This window comes from Narcine bancroftii, chromosome 8 (assembly GCF_036971445.1).
Source record: "Narcine bancroftii isolate sNarBan1 chromosome 8, sNarBan1.hap1, whole genome shotgun sequence".
In the NCBI taxonomy this organism is placed as follows: Eukaryota; Metazoa; Chordata; class Chondrichthyes; order Torpediniformes; family Narcinidae; genus Narcine; species Narcine bancroftii.
Window position 1 is genome coordinate 17,716,354 of NC_091476.1, and position 16,621 is coordinate 17,732,974.

At 40.0% G+C, this 16,621-nt stretch overlaps 1 protein-coding gene across 2 annotated transcripts in view; it reads left to right on the top strand.

Annotated features, from left to right (window-relative positions):
• Positions 1-1,088: 1,088 nt before the first annotated feature.
• efnb1 (ephrin-B1) overlaps positions 1,089-16,621 on the top strand; it is a 185,257-nt gene continuing 169,724 nt past the window's right edge. The window contains exon 1 of one of the 2 annotated variants that reach the window (XM_069893030.1): positions 1,089-1,727. In XM_069893030.1, coding sequence (XP_069749131.1) covers positions 1,609-1,727 — 119 coding nt within the window. In that variant the 5' untranslated portion in view covers positions 1,089-1,608. The remainder of the gene's footprint in view (positions 1,728-16,621) is intronic. The other variant, XM_069893028.1, reaches the window with a different exon arrangement.

The following is a 16,621-nucleotide window of genomic DNA, read 5'->3' on the forward strand; positions in this document are numbered from 1 at the left end:
GATACGAGAGTGATGGGCGAGCAATCGTAGGGGATGATAAAACATTCCTTACGCTGTCGTGTCTCTCTTGGGTTGGGCCGGCCCTCTTTTGCTTTGACACCTTCTGGAGGATTGATTTAATGTGCACACCACGCTCCCGTTTATTTTGTAGCCCTAGTGTCATTGTCCTGTTGTAGTTTTGTTTTCACTAATTCAATCAATCACTTAACCCAACACAGTGTAAAACTGAAAAGAGGATTTTTACACTTTTATCAGACTCAGTGACACAATTCTTAACAGTTGAAGCCTTGGTTGTTTATACATTTTTTTTTAAAGTTCCATCTATGTTACTGCTTGAACTGTTACTATTCTGTCAGCGTTCGTTATCCTTTCCTTTTATTTATTCTTTAACGTTTATTCATTCTATTTCTGCCTGTTCACTCGAACAGGATCCGTGGTTTGAATTCATAAACTCGCTCTCTGTCGACCTATGTGTTGAATGGGACTGCAAAACGTTATGTCATTGAGTTGAACTGCACGCCAGTCAACTGTGACCGGATTCCCTTTCCCCGTCGCGTTTTGCTTGATGAGGACCTGACTTAAATGTATTTTGTCCTCTTTCAGGGATGGGTCGTTGAACTTGTTGTCAGCCGCAATACTCTTATACGACCATCCCTCGAAGGAGTATTTCAAATATTACAAATATTGCACCTTCACAAACGATTAACAAATAACTTGGGCTATTTTCTCTATTGAAGACTCTTTGTGTTTAAAATAGGCTGCATGCATGGGGAAAGCATTGGTTACATTTAAACTTACATTTGGCAACTTTTTTTATTTTTATTTGAACAGGGATTATACATTCCAATCAAACTCATTATTATATTAATAATAATGTTGCGTTTTTGTCAATAATGGGATCTATCAATAAACTGAGGATGATCTGTTCGCAAGTTTATTCTCCATTGGGGAAATGTTCAACCGAGCTTCAGGATGAGGACCCCATTCCTTTTTTTGTGATTGGCTGAGTGGGGACCGGGATGCTTCTGATTGGCGGCGGGATGAGTGTTGTCTTCAGCGTGCCTGAGAGGCGGGACGGAGAGGTAGAGCAGGTTAGTTCGCCAGTGACGAGCGAGGAGGCAGCACCTCTTTAGGGTCGGGTGCCCAGCGAGTTCGCAGCAAGTGATCAGAGAGACACCGAATCAAGGTGGCGGGGGGAGGGAGAGCAGTAGACATGGCCATTCTGCAGCCAAGATTGACCTGAGCGTGTGGAGGAGCATCACCTCCTCCCACCCAGAGGGGATCGGCACAGGAGGGAAGAGGAGGCAGGCGGACGGCGACCGCAGGAGTTGACCCAACGAGAAGGGGGCGCAGCCGACTCAGGGAAAGGTATCGTTCGTGAAGGGGATACAGTTCTCTGAGGGACACATTCCTGCGGACACGGATACATTCCTGCCTCAGCCCCCGAGAGACAGCAGGGGATAGGATTGAGAAAGCGGGCTCGAACTCTGGAGCAACACGAACCTCCTCCAGTGCAGACACATCGCGCCGACGGGGCGCTCCGGACATTGAAAGATCCACGGGTTTCTCTGCCACCTCCTTCCGACTTGCCTTATCTCAGCCTGGAGAATGGCTAAATGGGACACGCCGTGGAAGTATTACTGGGGAGTTATGTTCGCCTTGTGCAAGAGCGCCCTGCCATTAGCCAAGAGTTTGGACCCTGTGGCCTGGCATTCCCAAAACACAAAGTAAGTTTTAAAAAACCCCCCAAATTGAATAACACTGTTGAAGGCGAGTTCTGAGTAGTTTCCGTGAATGAAAGCGGCTTCCAGATGCCGAGCGCCAGGCTGGGGAGAGTTTCGGAGTGGTCTGTAATCCTCTAACTTCGTTCGGGTCTGCAGCAGGGGAACACAATACGCCCCTCTGATTATTGCAAGTGCCTTGCTTCGCGGTGGGTGGGGGGGGGGGGGGGGGTGCGTTTGGCTCAACGACAATGAAGTTTGTGAAGTTCCAGTCAACTCGAGCACGCCAGTGAATGTGGATCCAGTTCTTTGTTTCTGCAGGGGGCGGAGAGGGGCTGGTGCTTGGGAGCGAAGAATTATTTCTTTCCCCTCGAGATTCCCACCTTACTCTGTGTTCTTCACGACTTCGCCGTCTCCCTTTCTCATCCTGGGGAGAGAGAGGAAAAAGTTTTCCAGCGGTTGGGGAGTATTTGCATGAACTCTAATGCCATTCGTGCTCACGGAACATTTTAAACTTGATTACAAGTATTTAAACCTGTTTGCCACCTTTTCCCTCCCAAGTTTTTGTTCCAGTTGTCATTGCGAACATCATTTGCATTGTAAACGGACTTGGCCGTCGTAGTAATTGGGGTGGAGGGGCAGAGATCCTCAAACAGCGGGGAGGTGCTCCCGACCGCACTCTTCCCGGCTAAACTCATTAGTTCAGCCAGTTTCAGTTCCTTAACAATAGTATTTTCTAATTCCAGCATCTTGTCGAGCTCGACTGGAGTTTTTCTTCTATCTCATTCCTTTCCCCCCCCCCCCCCACCACCCCCGAGTTCAATGAGACCAGCTCGCGACAAAACTTTGTTTTTAAAAGAAAATTGGGAGAACTCCCGATTTCCCGGGTCAATTCCATCACCAGATGATCCGCGTGGAATAATTGGTGTCGGCCAAGGCTCTGTTCCTAAAACCAGGGAACCCTGAAATTTAGAATTTGTCAAAATATGGCCTTTAAAAAAAAACCTCTCGAATTTGCAGCGGAGGGTGAGGCTTTGAGTTTGACGAGTTCCTTGGATAAACCATAGAAATACAAGTGAGGAAACTTGGTTTCCAACTCGGAATCAGTCACCCCCCCCCCCGGCACGACAGACTTGTCACCCAGGATGAAATCTTGTGCTTTCTCACTCGGATTTTCTGCACGCAGTTTTGTGTTTGCGAGGGATTAATAGGCTTATTGTTGTTTTCCACCAACCCCCAGATTCCCTGAAGAGGGAGGAATTCTTAAAAACGTCAGCGAAGTCTCGCTCTGTTCACAGGTAGTATAACTTGGAGACAGACTAAGAGCATTGGATCACTGTCGAGCCATGCAAACATGAAACCTTCCACAGAAAGCTGGATAATTTCAAGAATGGACTCCATGCAGTACAAACACGACCACATAACACGGTGCACTGCAGTGCTGTTTGCCATCGATTGTGATATGAAATGCAGTTTTAATTCTGGTCATCGAAACATTCGAGGATCAACTGCATTTTGTACACCACGACTATATTTGATCGGAATATGGCATTCCGCCACCACGATTATGGGTTTGATGTGGGGATGACCATATTGGCGTTGTACTTATTCCAGAGGACAAATTGCCTTAACATTAGGAATAGAACTCCTTTTTTTAAGAGCATGACATCTTGTTATTTGAACTTGCCATGTATAGTGCAGTGCTGTAGCTTATCATTTTAAAGGGTCCCAGGATACAGTGAAAGTGGCCGTTTTCTGGGGGTGGGGGGAATGTGGCCACTAAGAGATCACCTGGCCTGATTATTTTCTGTTCAAGGAATGAGGAGGGGGACCAGCTTTCGCGCCTGTGCGCTAATTCCTGTGAAACCACTGGACCTTCATCGGATTGAAATTGATAGGGCTGTGCCAGGAGTGGGACAATTAAATTAAGCAACTGCTGATGAACTTGCAAGGACTTGGATAATTATTTTAAAAGGTAGAGGGTCCAAGATCAACCCAGTCAGCTCTTTGATGAGATTGTCCATACTGTTTCTAATTCACCGAAAAGCTTGTGAAAGATGCATCTTCCAGCACAAGTGAATGATGTGGTCTCTACAAAACAGCCTTTGGCTTCCAATCGGTCTTGTTCCCAACCACACCCTGTTGTTACCTTTCTTTTTGGCCCATTAATTTTGCCTTCCTGTTTTGCTCCGGCGCCTCGAAATAAAAAGGTGATCTCTCCAGCAGGTGGCGTGATGCAGCTACTCACAGGTTTGATGGTCTTTCTCTCCCCACCCCCAAATCTTCTAACCCAACATCACCCTGCTTCAACTTTGTTCAGCCCGTCAGCTCCCGGGAGGGTCATCTGAAAATATGATTTTTAGGTTGGGGAACAAGTCTCTGTGTTCATTGGTGTGCTTTCATCTGAGTTTGACAAGATACAGCCAAAGTGCTTTCACCTCTGTATTTTACTTGATCTGCTTTTAAATGTTCCCATGTAACTTGTTCTTGCTTATATTGCATCTGCTGTAAAATGATGAAAACATTTTAGAAATTCAAATGCATGGGAGTTGATGTGGATAGATAGTCTGATGAACAGGAGAATTTGGAAGTGCTTGAAAGCTAATTTTTGAGAGCCAAATAAGATCATTGATTTTCTACAGTCAGTGACATAAAGTCTCCAAATCCACTGATTTAATTTAATTCAATATTCCTTGGTTAACAAAAGATGTAGAGTGAGGAGGGGAGGAGGTGGGGTGGAGTAAAGTTTCGAGAGGATCTGAGGAAGTATGTTTCCACCCAGTGGGTAGTTTAAATATGGAATGTACTGCCTGAGTGGGTGGTGTCAATGTGGTGGCTACATTTCAGTTGTATCTTGATGAGAACATGGATTGCCAATGCTTAACGGGCAACAAACCAAATGCTGGTAAATATGATTGATAGTGGGCCAAAGAGTGTGTTTCTGTTCTATGTGACTCGGGCTAATTGATGTAACTTGGATGTTGAGAATTCATCAATGTCTTTTGAGAGCCAAATTGTTACTTTACCTCTAATTCCTTCTGATTCTTAAAGCATTCTGTCCTATTCATTCACACTGAAATTCAATCTCCTTTAATTTGCCTCTTTAGATCCTGTACCATTACAGAGTTGGGGCCACATTCCTGAAATACAAGAACTCAGTTTGTGGCATCCTTAATGCAAAACAAAATCTTAAGGTGCATGACAAATGGAAACAGATTTGGACCATACAATGAGAAATTAGAAGAGGCATCTAACTACTGGAGATCTCTGACATGGAGAATGTAACAGAGCAGCCCTGTCTGATAGTTTATAAACACATTCACTAATTCTCAAGGTGTTTGCACTTTCCAGTGCCCTGATGGATCTGGTTGAGTAGCAGAATGTTAGCAGCCACCTTACAATCTTGGCTGCATTTCAAATGGACAACTTTGCTCTTTGGCCACTTTGAGAAGAGGGGTGTTTTAAGTTAGTGGAAAGAGTGGATTTTATAGAAAGGACTTGAAATGTTGACCAGGTTTTGTGTTGTTATGATTGGGAAACCATGTCTTATTCATGATGTGATGTTGAAAAGACAATTTGTATCATCGTGGTATTAAGATAGGATAGTATAATAGAGCTGGAGTCACAATTAGGAAATATTGCATTTCTTAAAAGCAGAGGTCCTATTAATTGATCCTATAAAAATAACCAATTCATCTTTGCCATAATTTTGACAGTGAATGAAAGTTAATTCTGTAGGTATTTTTAAAATGTGAAATGAGGGTGTCACTTGAGGAGGAAAATTCAGTTCAGTTTTTGGACAATCAACAAAGAATAAAGTTTTTTTTCACAGTACAATTTAACATCAGGATGCCTTACAAAATTGGATATTTTAATGATCTCTCATTTTGACTAAAGGTGGCATTTTTTTGAGTGCTCAGATATTTGCACATATTGTGTTGACGAATTGTTGGAACAAAGTTGAGCAAAAGTGTGACTGAAACCAAGAATTTTGTCACAATGTCACTCTAAATCCAAGTTGTATTCTTTTTCAACATTTTTATTAATATTGAAATTCCAAAAAATAGAGTACATATGTTAAAAGTCAACAAGACACGTTACTCTTCAATCGTATCATTTCATCCAAGGTACCCCACATTTTAATCAAACAGATTATATTGTAGTGATATTTTATTTTTTCATTATATTTAAAAAAAAAGAAAATCTAAACCAAGAAAGAAGCCGTTGGACCAAAAAAAAAGAGAATTCTTATCAGTGATAAATTACATCATTAATCAACATTTCTACTTTCATAACAAATCAAAGATTATAAAAGTAACTCCTAGAGGGTCCCCACAGTGTTTGAGAATTTACATTCAAATTGGAAATTGAACATCTAATTTTTAAATTTAAACATGACATGTTATCACGGATCCATTGAGTATGATTAGGTGGGGTAACATCCCTCCATCTGAGCAACTCTGCCCACCTAGTCAAAAGAGAAATAAAAGCTAATACATCAGCTCAGATGCCATTAAAGTTATGTCACTCTCTCCAACAATACCAAATAAAGCAGTTAAGGGATTAGGTTTAAAATAAACTTTAAAATGTGCAGAGAAAGCTTGAAATATTTCATTCCAATATTTCTCGAGACTCTGACCCAGAACATATGAATTAATGAAGTTCTATTATATTCTTAAATGCTACTTTAAATTTAAGACACCAAAGTTCAGTCAAACTTCAACTGCGGGGCCTCTGCAGACTGCAGTGTTGTTCCTATTTAATTACTTTGAAGCATTTAGGGCCCAGAATACAGTTTTGGCCTCGAGCATTAACACGAAGAATCACTTTTGATGCCTGGGTCAGTTAGGTTCCCTGATTGAAGGCACGAGATCACAGTAACAGTATAGTTTTTAAAAGGAACAGCTTTAAATTATTGAGCATCAAAGGCACACCTCTCCTTTATTGATTTGAACATAATCAGTGTGAATCACTCCTGTTTTAGTTAAACTGTATTATAAAGGAAACTGCATCTCTTTTATGTTCATTGCTGCATTGATCTTTCATCTTTTGTTCCCCACGTCCAAAGGCATTGTCGTCTTGCACTCTCAGGGATAATGTTATTAACAGACATGGTGTCTAAACAATGAGAAAAAGAGTACATCTTTGATAAGTCCAGAGTATCTGGGCCAAAATCCCAATGTGATGTTAGAGATTCAACTATTGACTTCAATGCCAATGTGATGTTAGAGATTCAACTATTGACTTCAATGCCTTTGGGTCAGGAAGTGGAGAAGGCAACCTATGAGTGCTAAAACTGATCTCCTGGAACATTTCTAAAGCAGGAATGGGCTTGGTATTGATGGACCTCTACTTGGATATCCTGCTGACGTATTTGTCTAAATTGCTTGCAAGATAAAAAACAGATGACAGCTGGTGCCTCAGAGTTAGGGTGTATTAATAATGCCTCCAGGAAAGGTTAGAAATTGGAGGAAAGAGAAGGAAAAAAAACATCAAAAACCTGCTGATGTTGATGTCTTTCCTGGAGTTTGAGTTTTAACAAGGGTGATGACAGGAAGAGTTGATTTTTAAACACTTCATCGAATAGAAATACAATTTTAGATCAATCTGCAACTTTTAATTGGCATTTTGAAGCTGTGATCTTGAACTGAATGAACTGACATTTGGAACAAAGCAGATAAAACAAATAACATATCAATGTGCAAAGCAGTTAACATGCAGAAATTTGTCAGGATTCTTTTGAATATTATTGAATTATTATAATCGTTGAGTAAGAAAACACTCCAATAATGCTGCACCAGCAGAAAGCAGTGAAATAGCCAATTAAACTCTAGTTTGTTTGGTGCTGTGGGAGGAATATTAGACACTTGGAGAAACCCTTGTTAGTTGTTTTTATATTGGTTTTGTTTTAAAGTCATGGTGCGAGCTACACCATTACCTTCAACACCATTATCGCAGCCTCTGAATTGGGTTCTAACTTTTGTTTTTGCTACAATGCAAGTCTCTGAAAACAGCTCCTGGAAGTTGATCTCTGAGCTGAAACCAAGGTCATTACAATAACCTGAGCTTCACTAGCCGGGGAATTAGATCTTGCCACACACAACAATAATAAATAAATCTATTTAACTTTATCAGTTAGTGTTTGACTTGGTGTCTCAGCAAATGATTATTTTCTGTTCGGATTGAATGGAGAAAGGAACAAAATATGACCTACGTGCAAGGTTCTTGAAAAGGATTAGTGCTCCAGTTTCTCAAAGGATAAATGTAATAGCCATCAAAAAAATGCAAGAAAAACAATGGCCCTTTTAATGAAGTGTACATCCCAAGAAAGTGTATATTGGATGTTAGCATATTTTTTTTACCCCCCCCCCCTTCCCTTTTATATACATGAATTTATGGGGAGGTTATTGTAGTATCTAAAGTTATGACTTAAATATGATCCTTTGTGTGGCCATTTGGGCAGTTCTTTATTTTCTTTCTTGTAATGAGCTTCAAGCCCAAAGAACTTTAGTTCTATCAAGATGCTGTAATTATGATTGGGAAATAATTAAAGGTGAGAGGTTCTATTTGTTTTCTTCATTAGATGTTGAGAAATTGTAAATGTGAGGACTTGTCCAGAGATTCTTCATAAATATTGCCTGTCTATCTCACGATTCATTGGTTAAATGCACCACCAGCTCTTGGAATGAATTAATTTAAGGCAAGTTTACGGTGTCATTAGAATTGCTTGTGTTTTTAATTCCTTGTTTGAGGAAAGGTAGGGTGAGGACAGAGAGGAGTGGGATGGGATTTGGGTTAAAGCAACAAAATGTATGCATCTTATTGTAATCTCCAGTGAATAGCATCTACTTAGGTGGATTGAGTTTTGAATTTCTGATTGTTACACCTGGATTAAGCTTGGGCATGAATTATGGCCGTTTGGGTGCATTTCTGTAGATTGAGTCATCATTATGTAACAATTTGTTTCCATAATAGTTGTGGCAGCTTGAGGAGCGGATTTGAGTTTTTATTTTAAAGCATAAGCACCCAATTAAATATCTCCAAATTTCTTTTTACGAAACTGAAGATTATTTTTAAAAATCTGTTCTCAATAAATTTATTCACGGTTAAGTCCATAAAAAGTAAGTACGAGTGTTTGAAAGAATCGGTAGCTTGTTCCTAATCATAAACATAGCAAAAATGCACCACACCCAGTGATATCCTGTAGGTTTCTGTTAATCTGATCTCTGATACATTAGCTATGTTTGCCAAGAAATCAGGCTCTTAATACAGAACAGATCAAAATGCAAAATTTGCAAATCTTTGTTCCCCACTCCTATTTAACTGTTCACTCAGCAGCAGCATCTGAATAAAAAGAAGCCCGACAAATGATTAGAGTTGCAAAGTGCACATGATCTCCAGGTGGATGTATCACTGGGGATGGACTGCAATTCATGGTGCTGAGTGTTGATTGCCGGATAATTAGAGCAGATTGCTTTTGCTTGTCTCAAGAGTCAGGTTTGTATTTGAGGTCTGTGTTTGGCTCAGAAGCTCTCTGCAGTAGGAGTGGAAGGTCCCGGCTTGTAATCCTGTACTGGGTTAAAATTGTTTGGATTATAGGATATGGTTACCTGCAGTTGATCACAGGGTTCCTGATCAGTTCTCTAATGCTGCAGTAAAAGAAAGCTGTACTGCAAAACAGTTTGTGCGTTTTATCTCTGCTGTTTTTCTGACCTCCTCCTGAACAATAGATTGTATTCAGGAATTTTGTGATCCGAGACTGAAGGAAAAGAATGTTCCTAAGAAATAAGAGCAGGAGTCTGCCATCTGACCCTTCCTGCTCTGCCATGAAATAAAATCATGGCTGATCTGGCTGTGGACTTGGCTCAACCCACCTTTATTCCCATAGTGCTTAATTCCCCTACAATGGAAAAAAAATCCCTTGCTTCATGTTCAATATACTTAATGAGGCATCTTGTACTGATTGCAGAGAATGCTACTGATTCACTCATCTGAACAAAGCAGTTCCCTCTCATCTCCATCATAAATCTACTCACTTGAATCATGAGGCAATGACTCATAGTTCTAGTCTCACCTACATGGAAACCATTTTCCTACCTTTATCTTTCTATCCCTTTCATAATTTTGTTTTTATAAAATCCCCTCCCATTCTTCTGAATTCCAGTGGGTATAGACCCAGGTTACTATTTCTCCTCATGAGCTAACTCCCCAATCTTCAGAATCGGGCTGATGAAGTTCCTCAAAACTACCTCCAAGGTCAGTATGTGTACATCTTTCCTCCAGTGAAGAGACCAGAACCGCACTCCAAGTGCGGCCTCACCAATACCCGTACGTTTGCAACAGAACCTCCTGGTCTTAAATTCAACTTCGAGAGGTGATGGCCAACATTCCATTTACCTTTTTGATTACCTGCAAACCAACCTTTTGCGATTCATGCACAAGTGCTCCCAAGTCCCTCTGCTGCAGTCATTCACCATTTAAATAATATGATCTATTTTTCCTCCCAAAGTGTATGATCTCATTTTCCAACATTGTACTCCATCTGCCTGCGGTGGTGATGCGCTGCTATTTATTATCTATCACATGGATGTTCAACCACAATGTAGAAATGGGTTCAAGGAATGGGGAGCTTTGTGTACTTCACCAACATTATCTGCAAGCCAAGATGCGTTACAGGTGTTCCCACCATTATTTTTAGTATATTGATAGAAAACATGTTAAAGGGAGAAATGCACTTAAGACATTGTGCGATAATGTCTTGTGATACTTTTCAATCGACACCTCAGATTGCTTCTATTGTCACGAGTGACAGACTTTTAAATAAGATACTTGCACAGAAACATAATCTCTCACTAAAAGTTTTAGTCTTAAATTGGAGTAGGAAAGGACAGCTTGTTTTTTTTAAAAAAAATCTGTTGGAACATATCACCGTAAATCTGTCTTCCCTTGCATTTCCGACTCTTCCCCACACTGAAGATCTTGCATCCACTCAACTAGGTGCTTGTGTTCAAGCTTCCAATTAAGTTAAAGTGCAGGCTGTTTGCTCAAATCCTGCTCCATCATTAAAAAGATGACCTGGCTCCAAAGGGTTTGTATTTCTTTTCTGGTTAATTGATTTCTTCACATTAATACTTGGGATCATTGTTGACGTTGATAAATTATAAACTTACTTGTGCTTATTGAATTGCTGTGATCTTGGATTCTTTTTAAAAGTCTTGTTCTCTGGCTGTGGATCTCGATGGCAAAGCTTCACAGTTGTTGCCACCTGTGGTTTACCTCCTCTCCACAATAAAAAGGGTTTAATTGAAGGACCTGTTGTGCTTGAGTGATGTGTTCACCATGATTGAATAGCTGATATGTTCCCTCAGGGGAACAACCCTGTTTGGTGTGCAAGGTGCATGGGGACCACCTGACCAGATGAATGTTGGTTGTGCGCAACCTGATGGGCATCGTTGGTAGGTGAGTGATGGTGTATTGAACTAAGCAATATGCAGTGATGTGACACGGTTTCGGAAAGTGCATCCATTAATTTGTAGTCAGGGCAACGTGGCATTCGGGTCCTCCTGCTATTGTTGGAGCATAGAACATTACCACGCAGTACAGGCTCTTCGGCCCATGAAGTTTTGCTGACTTTTATAAGCCTACTCTTCAACAATCTAATCCTTCCGTAACTCTCATAACTTTTTTTTTATCTTGCGTCCATGTGCTTATCTAGAAGTCTTTTGAATGTGCCTATTGTACTACAATACATTCCTTCTTATGGATACTGCATGATCTACTCATTTTCTTCCGTCATTTGACCCAGAATCTGCCCATTTTCTTGCTTAACTGACCCATCTACTGTGGAGCTACTCCATTTTGTTGTGCAATCAAAAAACTTGGATTCTTCCAAGGTGAATCAGTGCATAGTTAGAATTAATTATTTTCTGTCCCGATCCCATGGGGGCAGAGGTCAATTATGCCACTACGCACCACTATCCTTGCGCTAATGTTCTCATTTGAGAAAGACTGAAAATTAATCTTGGGCTCCGTTGGTGCTTGTTAAGCATATTTGGGAAAGCCAGGAGCCTTTAAAGGGCTTGCACGATTGAAGTTTAGCTTCTTTCCAGTCGTCACTAAGAATGGAAACTTGTATTAACTGCAGTTCCATTTCTAGTAATTATTTGGCCCCATTATTTCAAACTAGTCAGATCTTCAAGTATTTAAAATAAAGGGAGCAATTACTACATCAGTAGTCACCTGTTATAAAAAGGCATTTCAAAAATGGCCAACGTAGACCACCACCACCACCTGCTGTGTATTTTAATTAAATGAAATGTGGTTTACATCAGCAAATTTTACGTAGCATTAATTTCAGTAAAGGATTTCTGCTCATTCAGCAGTGTAAGGGTTACGAATTGTACAACTAAATGGAATTAACCAACACCGAGGAAGTAATTTACTTTAAGCCTATGCCAGTGAGGAAAGTGTGTTCTCCGCCTAACTGTGGAGAGCTGTAGCCTGATGAACGAAGGATTTTCGTTGTGTTGTGAATTGGAATTTTGTTTTTATTGGGAACGTGGTAACTCGCAAACTTCGCCAAACTGCTGCTTCAACAGGGACGCAATTGGTTACAGAGGACTCGGAGTTGGAGTTATTCACTGTAGCTGGCTGGAGTGGATAAGCAGGATCAGGGTTACTCATTTCAGTTGTACTTGTTTATTCAGCAAGTGGGTTACATGCCATTTAACTAGATGGAGTTGCTGTTTATTCAGCAGGGTAAGGATTAAGGAGCTAATCACAGTATTCATTGTGTAATTATATTTTTCCAGTAGTTTGTATGGCATTTTGTGGACATTCTTGAGTAAGCCTTCACATGAGCTGGTATTCAGGGCTGTATTTGATAAATTCAGCAAGATGGTGGTCAACAGGCCAGTGACAAGCCTGTTTTGTGTTCTCATTTTTAAACATCAGACATGGTTGGATGACTATAATTAATAGTTGAGAGTGTCAGTTACCTCTTTGAGCCTGACAATCAAAAAACGGCAAGCATGGAAAAGAACACATTGGAAATGCTTTGAAATCCTGCTCTGCAGTTTTTTTTCCTCTCTCCTTTAGAACAGGGCTTCCCAAACTTTTTGGCTCACAGAACCCTTTTGGGGAGCACTTGGAAATCACAGAACCCCAATTGTCAATTACAGTTTAAAAGCATACTAAGAAAAAAATTTAACTTGCCATACTCCACATTGAAATCATTTGTTGACTCTAATTTACATTTAATGGGATGAATGAAATTGTTTCTTGTCCTCACAGATCTTCTTGATGTTGGGCACAATATTAGATAGTTGTGTCCTTCTGGCAGGAGTGGCATCAAGCCGGCTTTCTGTATAATACAAAAATTGTGCATCTGGTGCCTCTTTATTCCCGGCTGAGGTGAATCCAAGTGACAAATAATTTTCGTCCCACCTGTGTTTCTTTATAGCACTTGATTTTTCTGATTTATAGCTTTAATCTTCATGAAAAAACAGTGGCACCTCAGTACTTCCTTCAGATGAATGATCAGGTCTCTGAGTTTCTTTATTAAACTAACAATCCAAGGTTCTAAATGCTGCACACATGGAATATCTTTAAAATATGGCCAACTTCGCACCAAAAGAAATCTTATTTTCATTGGATGAAAATGATGCGCAGACCTGACGTTTGCACTGCTGACGTCGGGCCTCATGATGCCATTTTGTTTTCTTAGGGTGAAGTGCACCGTCCCAGAAACAAATTGAATTAAAGACAGGTAATAAATGATTTAAAGATTAAAAAGGTAGATTGTTAATGCTCTCTGTCGTTTCTTCTGTGGAAACCCTACGCCTTTCCATAGAACCCAGTTTGGGAAACCTTACTTTAACTCCAGTACTGCACGTCTGGTCAATGACCTGTGAAATCGTTTGCTACTACTGTCCTTTCGATGGGGCAGGACTTAAAATCAGGACTGCTTCCCCCTGCCAACGGAATGTACATAGTCCCATTGCATTCTTACAGAAAGAATGGGCATTATCCCCAGTTTCCTGTTCAATATTTATCACTAACAAATACTACTGAAGCATGTTTTGGTTGTGATGTTACCTCAGGAGCTTGCGTAACATTGCAGGATTGAGCATGTTAAATGCAATTTGTTAGATGTTCTGAAGTGTCGTGACATTTTGAGACTGTAAAAAACCTTTGTTTCTCATGTAGCGAAAGAGGCCAAGCATATAACCAAAGTGCTTATTTGGCTGATATTAACTCATTTGTCTCAAATAAACTAAATTGTGCAAAGTCCCTGATTTCTCTGAAGAGTGCCTGTTGACCAGTGTGCTGGGTCAGAATGCTCTTTTGTTTTTTATTCACTTTAAAATATATCTTTTATTGATCAGTTATATGAATGAATGAGAAAATATGTCTCTGCTAACTGCTTGGTAAGATTTAATCTTTGAAGGCCCTCCTGCCAACCCACGGTAATCCTGAGCTTCATTGAGTTGGTTGATGGCAGTATGGTTTTACATGAAAGCAGCCTTTCAAAATGATTGTGAACTTTGATGCTCTGCGACAAGTTTTCCACCAATTTCATTTCCGGAGCCACATTTTATTTCATTCCAGTTTTTCATTCTGCCTCTTTATTGGGTCACATCAAATAAAAGAGCAGGAACAAATTTGTTGCCATTGAGAATACTTTGATTTGCACAGCAATTTTTAAACAAACAAAGTTTGCCATTATACTTGTGTATTTTACTCTCTTAAGCTGATCAAAGTTGATGATTTTAATGCATCCGTTAACAGCGCTCATTTGTTAAGTAACAAGTTGCAGATGAACAATGTGATTGCAATATTTCAAGTACCCTGAGATGTTAGACCACTGATTATAGCTGTTCAAAGGGAAACAATTGCTCATTTTCAAAGGCATTAGTTTATTTTTAATCATGTTTTTGATCAATACCACAGTGCTGGAGCTTGCAAGCTGAACAGATTTTGCACTTGGAAAGAAACAGAAAATGGTCAGCTGGTCAAGTCACACCTGTGGCCAGAAAAGTGAAGTTTGCTCCTGGTTTCTCCATAGATATTGCCTGACCATTGAGTATTTCTATTATTTTGGGTTTCTTTTTGTTTTTTTGGATTTTGCTTTAATTTTACTCGGGTAGGCCAGTTTCAGCGAAGTGATTGTGATACGTGGCAGGATCCAATGTTTGGACTAATTCATCATGACTCTAATTTCTGCATTTCTGATAGATTAAGGCTGGGTGGAAATGGGAGAAAGCCAGTTATTCCTGTTCTTTGTTTGTAGAGCACAAGTGCTTTTAGACCTTGATTTGTAAAGCTATATGCTATGTGTTGGATAACATCTTTGAGGACGATAGTTTTTCTTTGACATTGGAAACATAATCCACAGAAAATGTATTGAATTTCCCAGTTATTCAATAGTGTAACCAAGGGAGCCAGAAATCCAATATAGCAAGTGGAAAAGGACCTCTTGTTGCAGAACTGGGGCTTGATGTTTATCTAATTTTGGCTGATTTTAGCAAAATGATAGTAAACACCAGGGGGGGGGGGGGCGGGGAAGGGAAGTATCTGTAATCTTACAAGATATAGTCAAGTCTATCACAAGCTCTGACCTCCCATCCACTGGACACAACTATGTGAGGTACTGCTTCAAGAAGGCAACCAAAATCGTACATAAAGGACACCTGTCACCATAGTCACAACCTCTTCCTGCTGCAACCTGTAGGTAGAAGCTTGGGAACCATCACATTTAGGTTCAAGAGCAGTTTCTTTCCAATAGCTACCTGACTCTCCCTTGGTTCACTAATTATGGACTGCTTATATACACAATAGCAAGTACTTTTTTTCTGCACTAGGGATACTGTGAATAATATCTACCTTGTCTCTTTTTAATTTGATTAGTTTATTATTATTTTTTATTTATAAATAATTGTTTGCTGCAGCAAGTGTGAATGTTGGGCATATGCATGTTATATAATGTGTATGTCAAACTTGCATGTTATATAATGTGTACGACAAACTTGCATGTTATATAATGTGTACGACAAACTTGCATGTTATATAATGTGTACGACAAACTTGCATGTTATATAATGTGTACGACAAACTTGCATGTTATATAATGTGTACGACAAACTTGCATGTTATATAATGTGTAGGACAAACTTGCATGTTATATAATGTGTAGGACAAACTTGCATGTTATATAATGTGTAGGACAAACTTGCATGTTATATAATGTGTAGGACAAACTTGCATGTTATATAATGTGTAGGACAAACTTGTTATTATGAAAGGCTCAGTACCTGTTCCTGGACAAGCTGTAGATGATTTGACGACTTTACTAAAGCAATAAATGTGCTTGGCAGAGAAACAACAATAGAGAGAGTTTGAGTGGAATAATTACAATCTTGGAAAAACATCATAATATTGATTAAAAAAATGTAAGACCAACTAAATTAACAACAAAATGATAAGAAATGGTTAAAGGAACTTTTGACTGTTGACTGGTATGTTAGCATTCACTCCTGAGTGTAGAAGAATGAGAGGAGATTTGACAGAAACATACAAATTTATGATGGGCACAGAGAGAGTAAATGCAAGTAGGCTTTTTCCACTGAGGTTAGATGAGCTACACACTGGAGGACATGGGTTAAGGGTGAAAGGGAAGAACTTTGGGGGGAATTTCTTCTCACAGAGTGGTGGGAGTGTGGGAAGAGCTGCCAGCTGAAGTGGCGAATTCAGACTCCATTTTAAGATTTAAGAAAAATTTGGACAAGTACATGAATGGGGGGGGGGGTGGTTTATGGTATGGAGGGATATGGAATGTGTGCAGCTCAGTGGGACTAGACTGGGTAATGTATGGCACAGGCTAGAAGGGCTGAAGGGCCTTT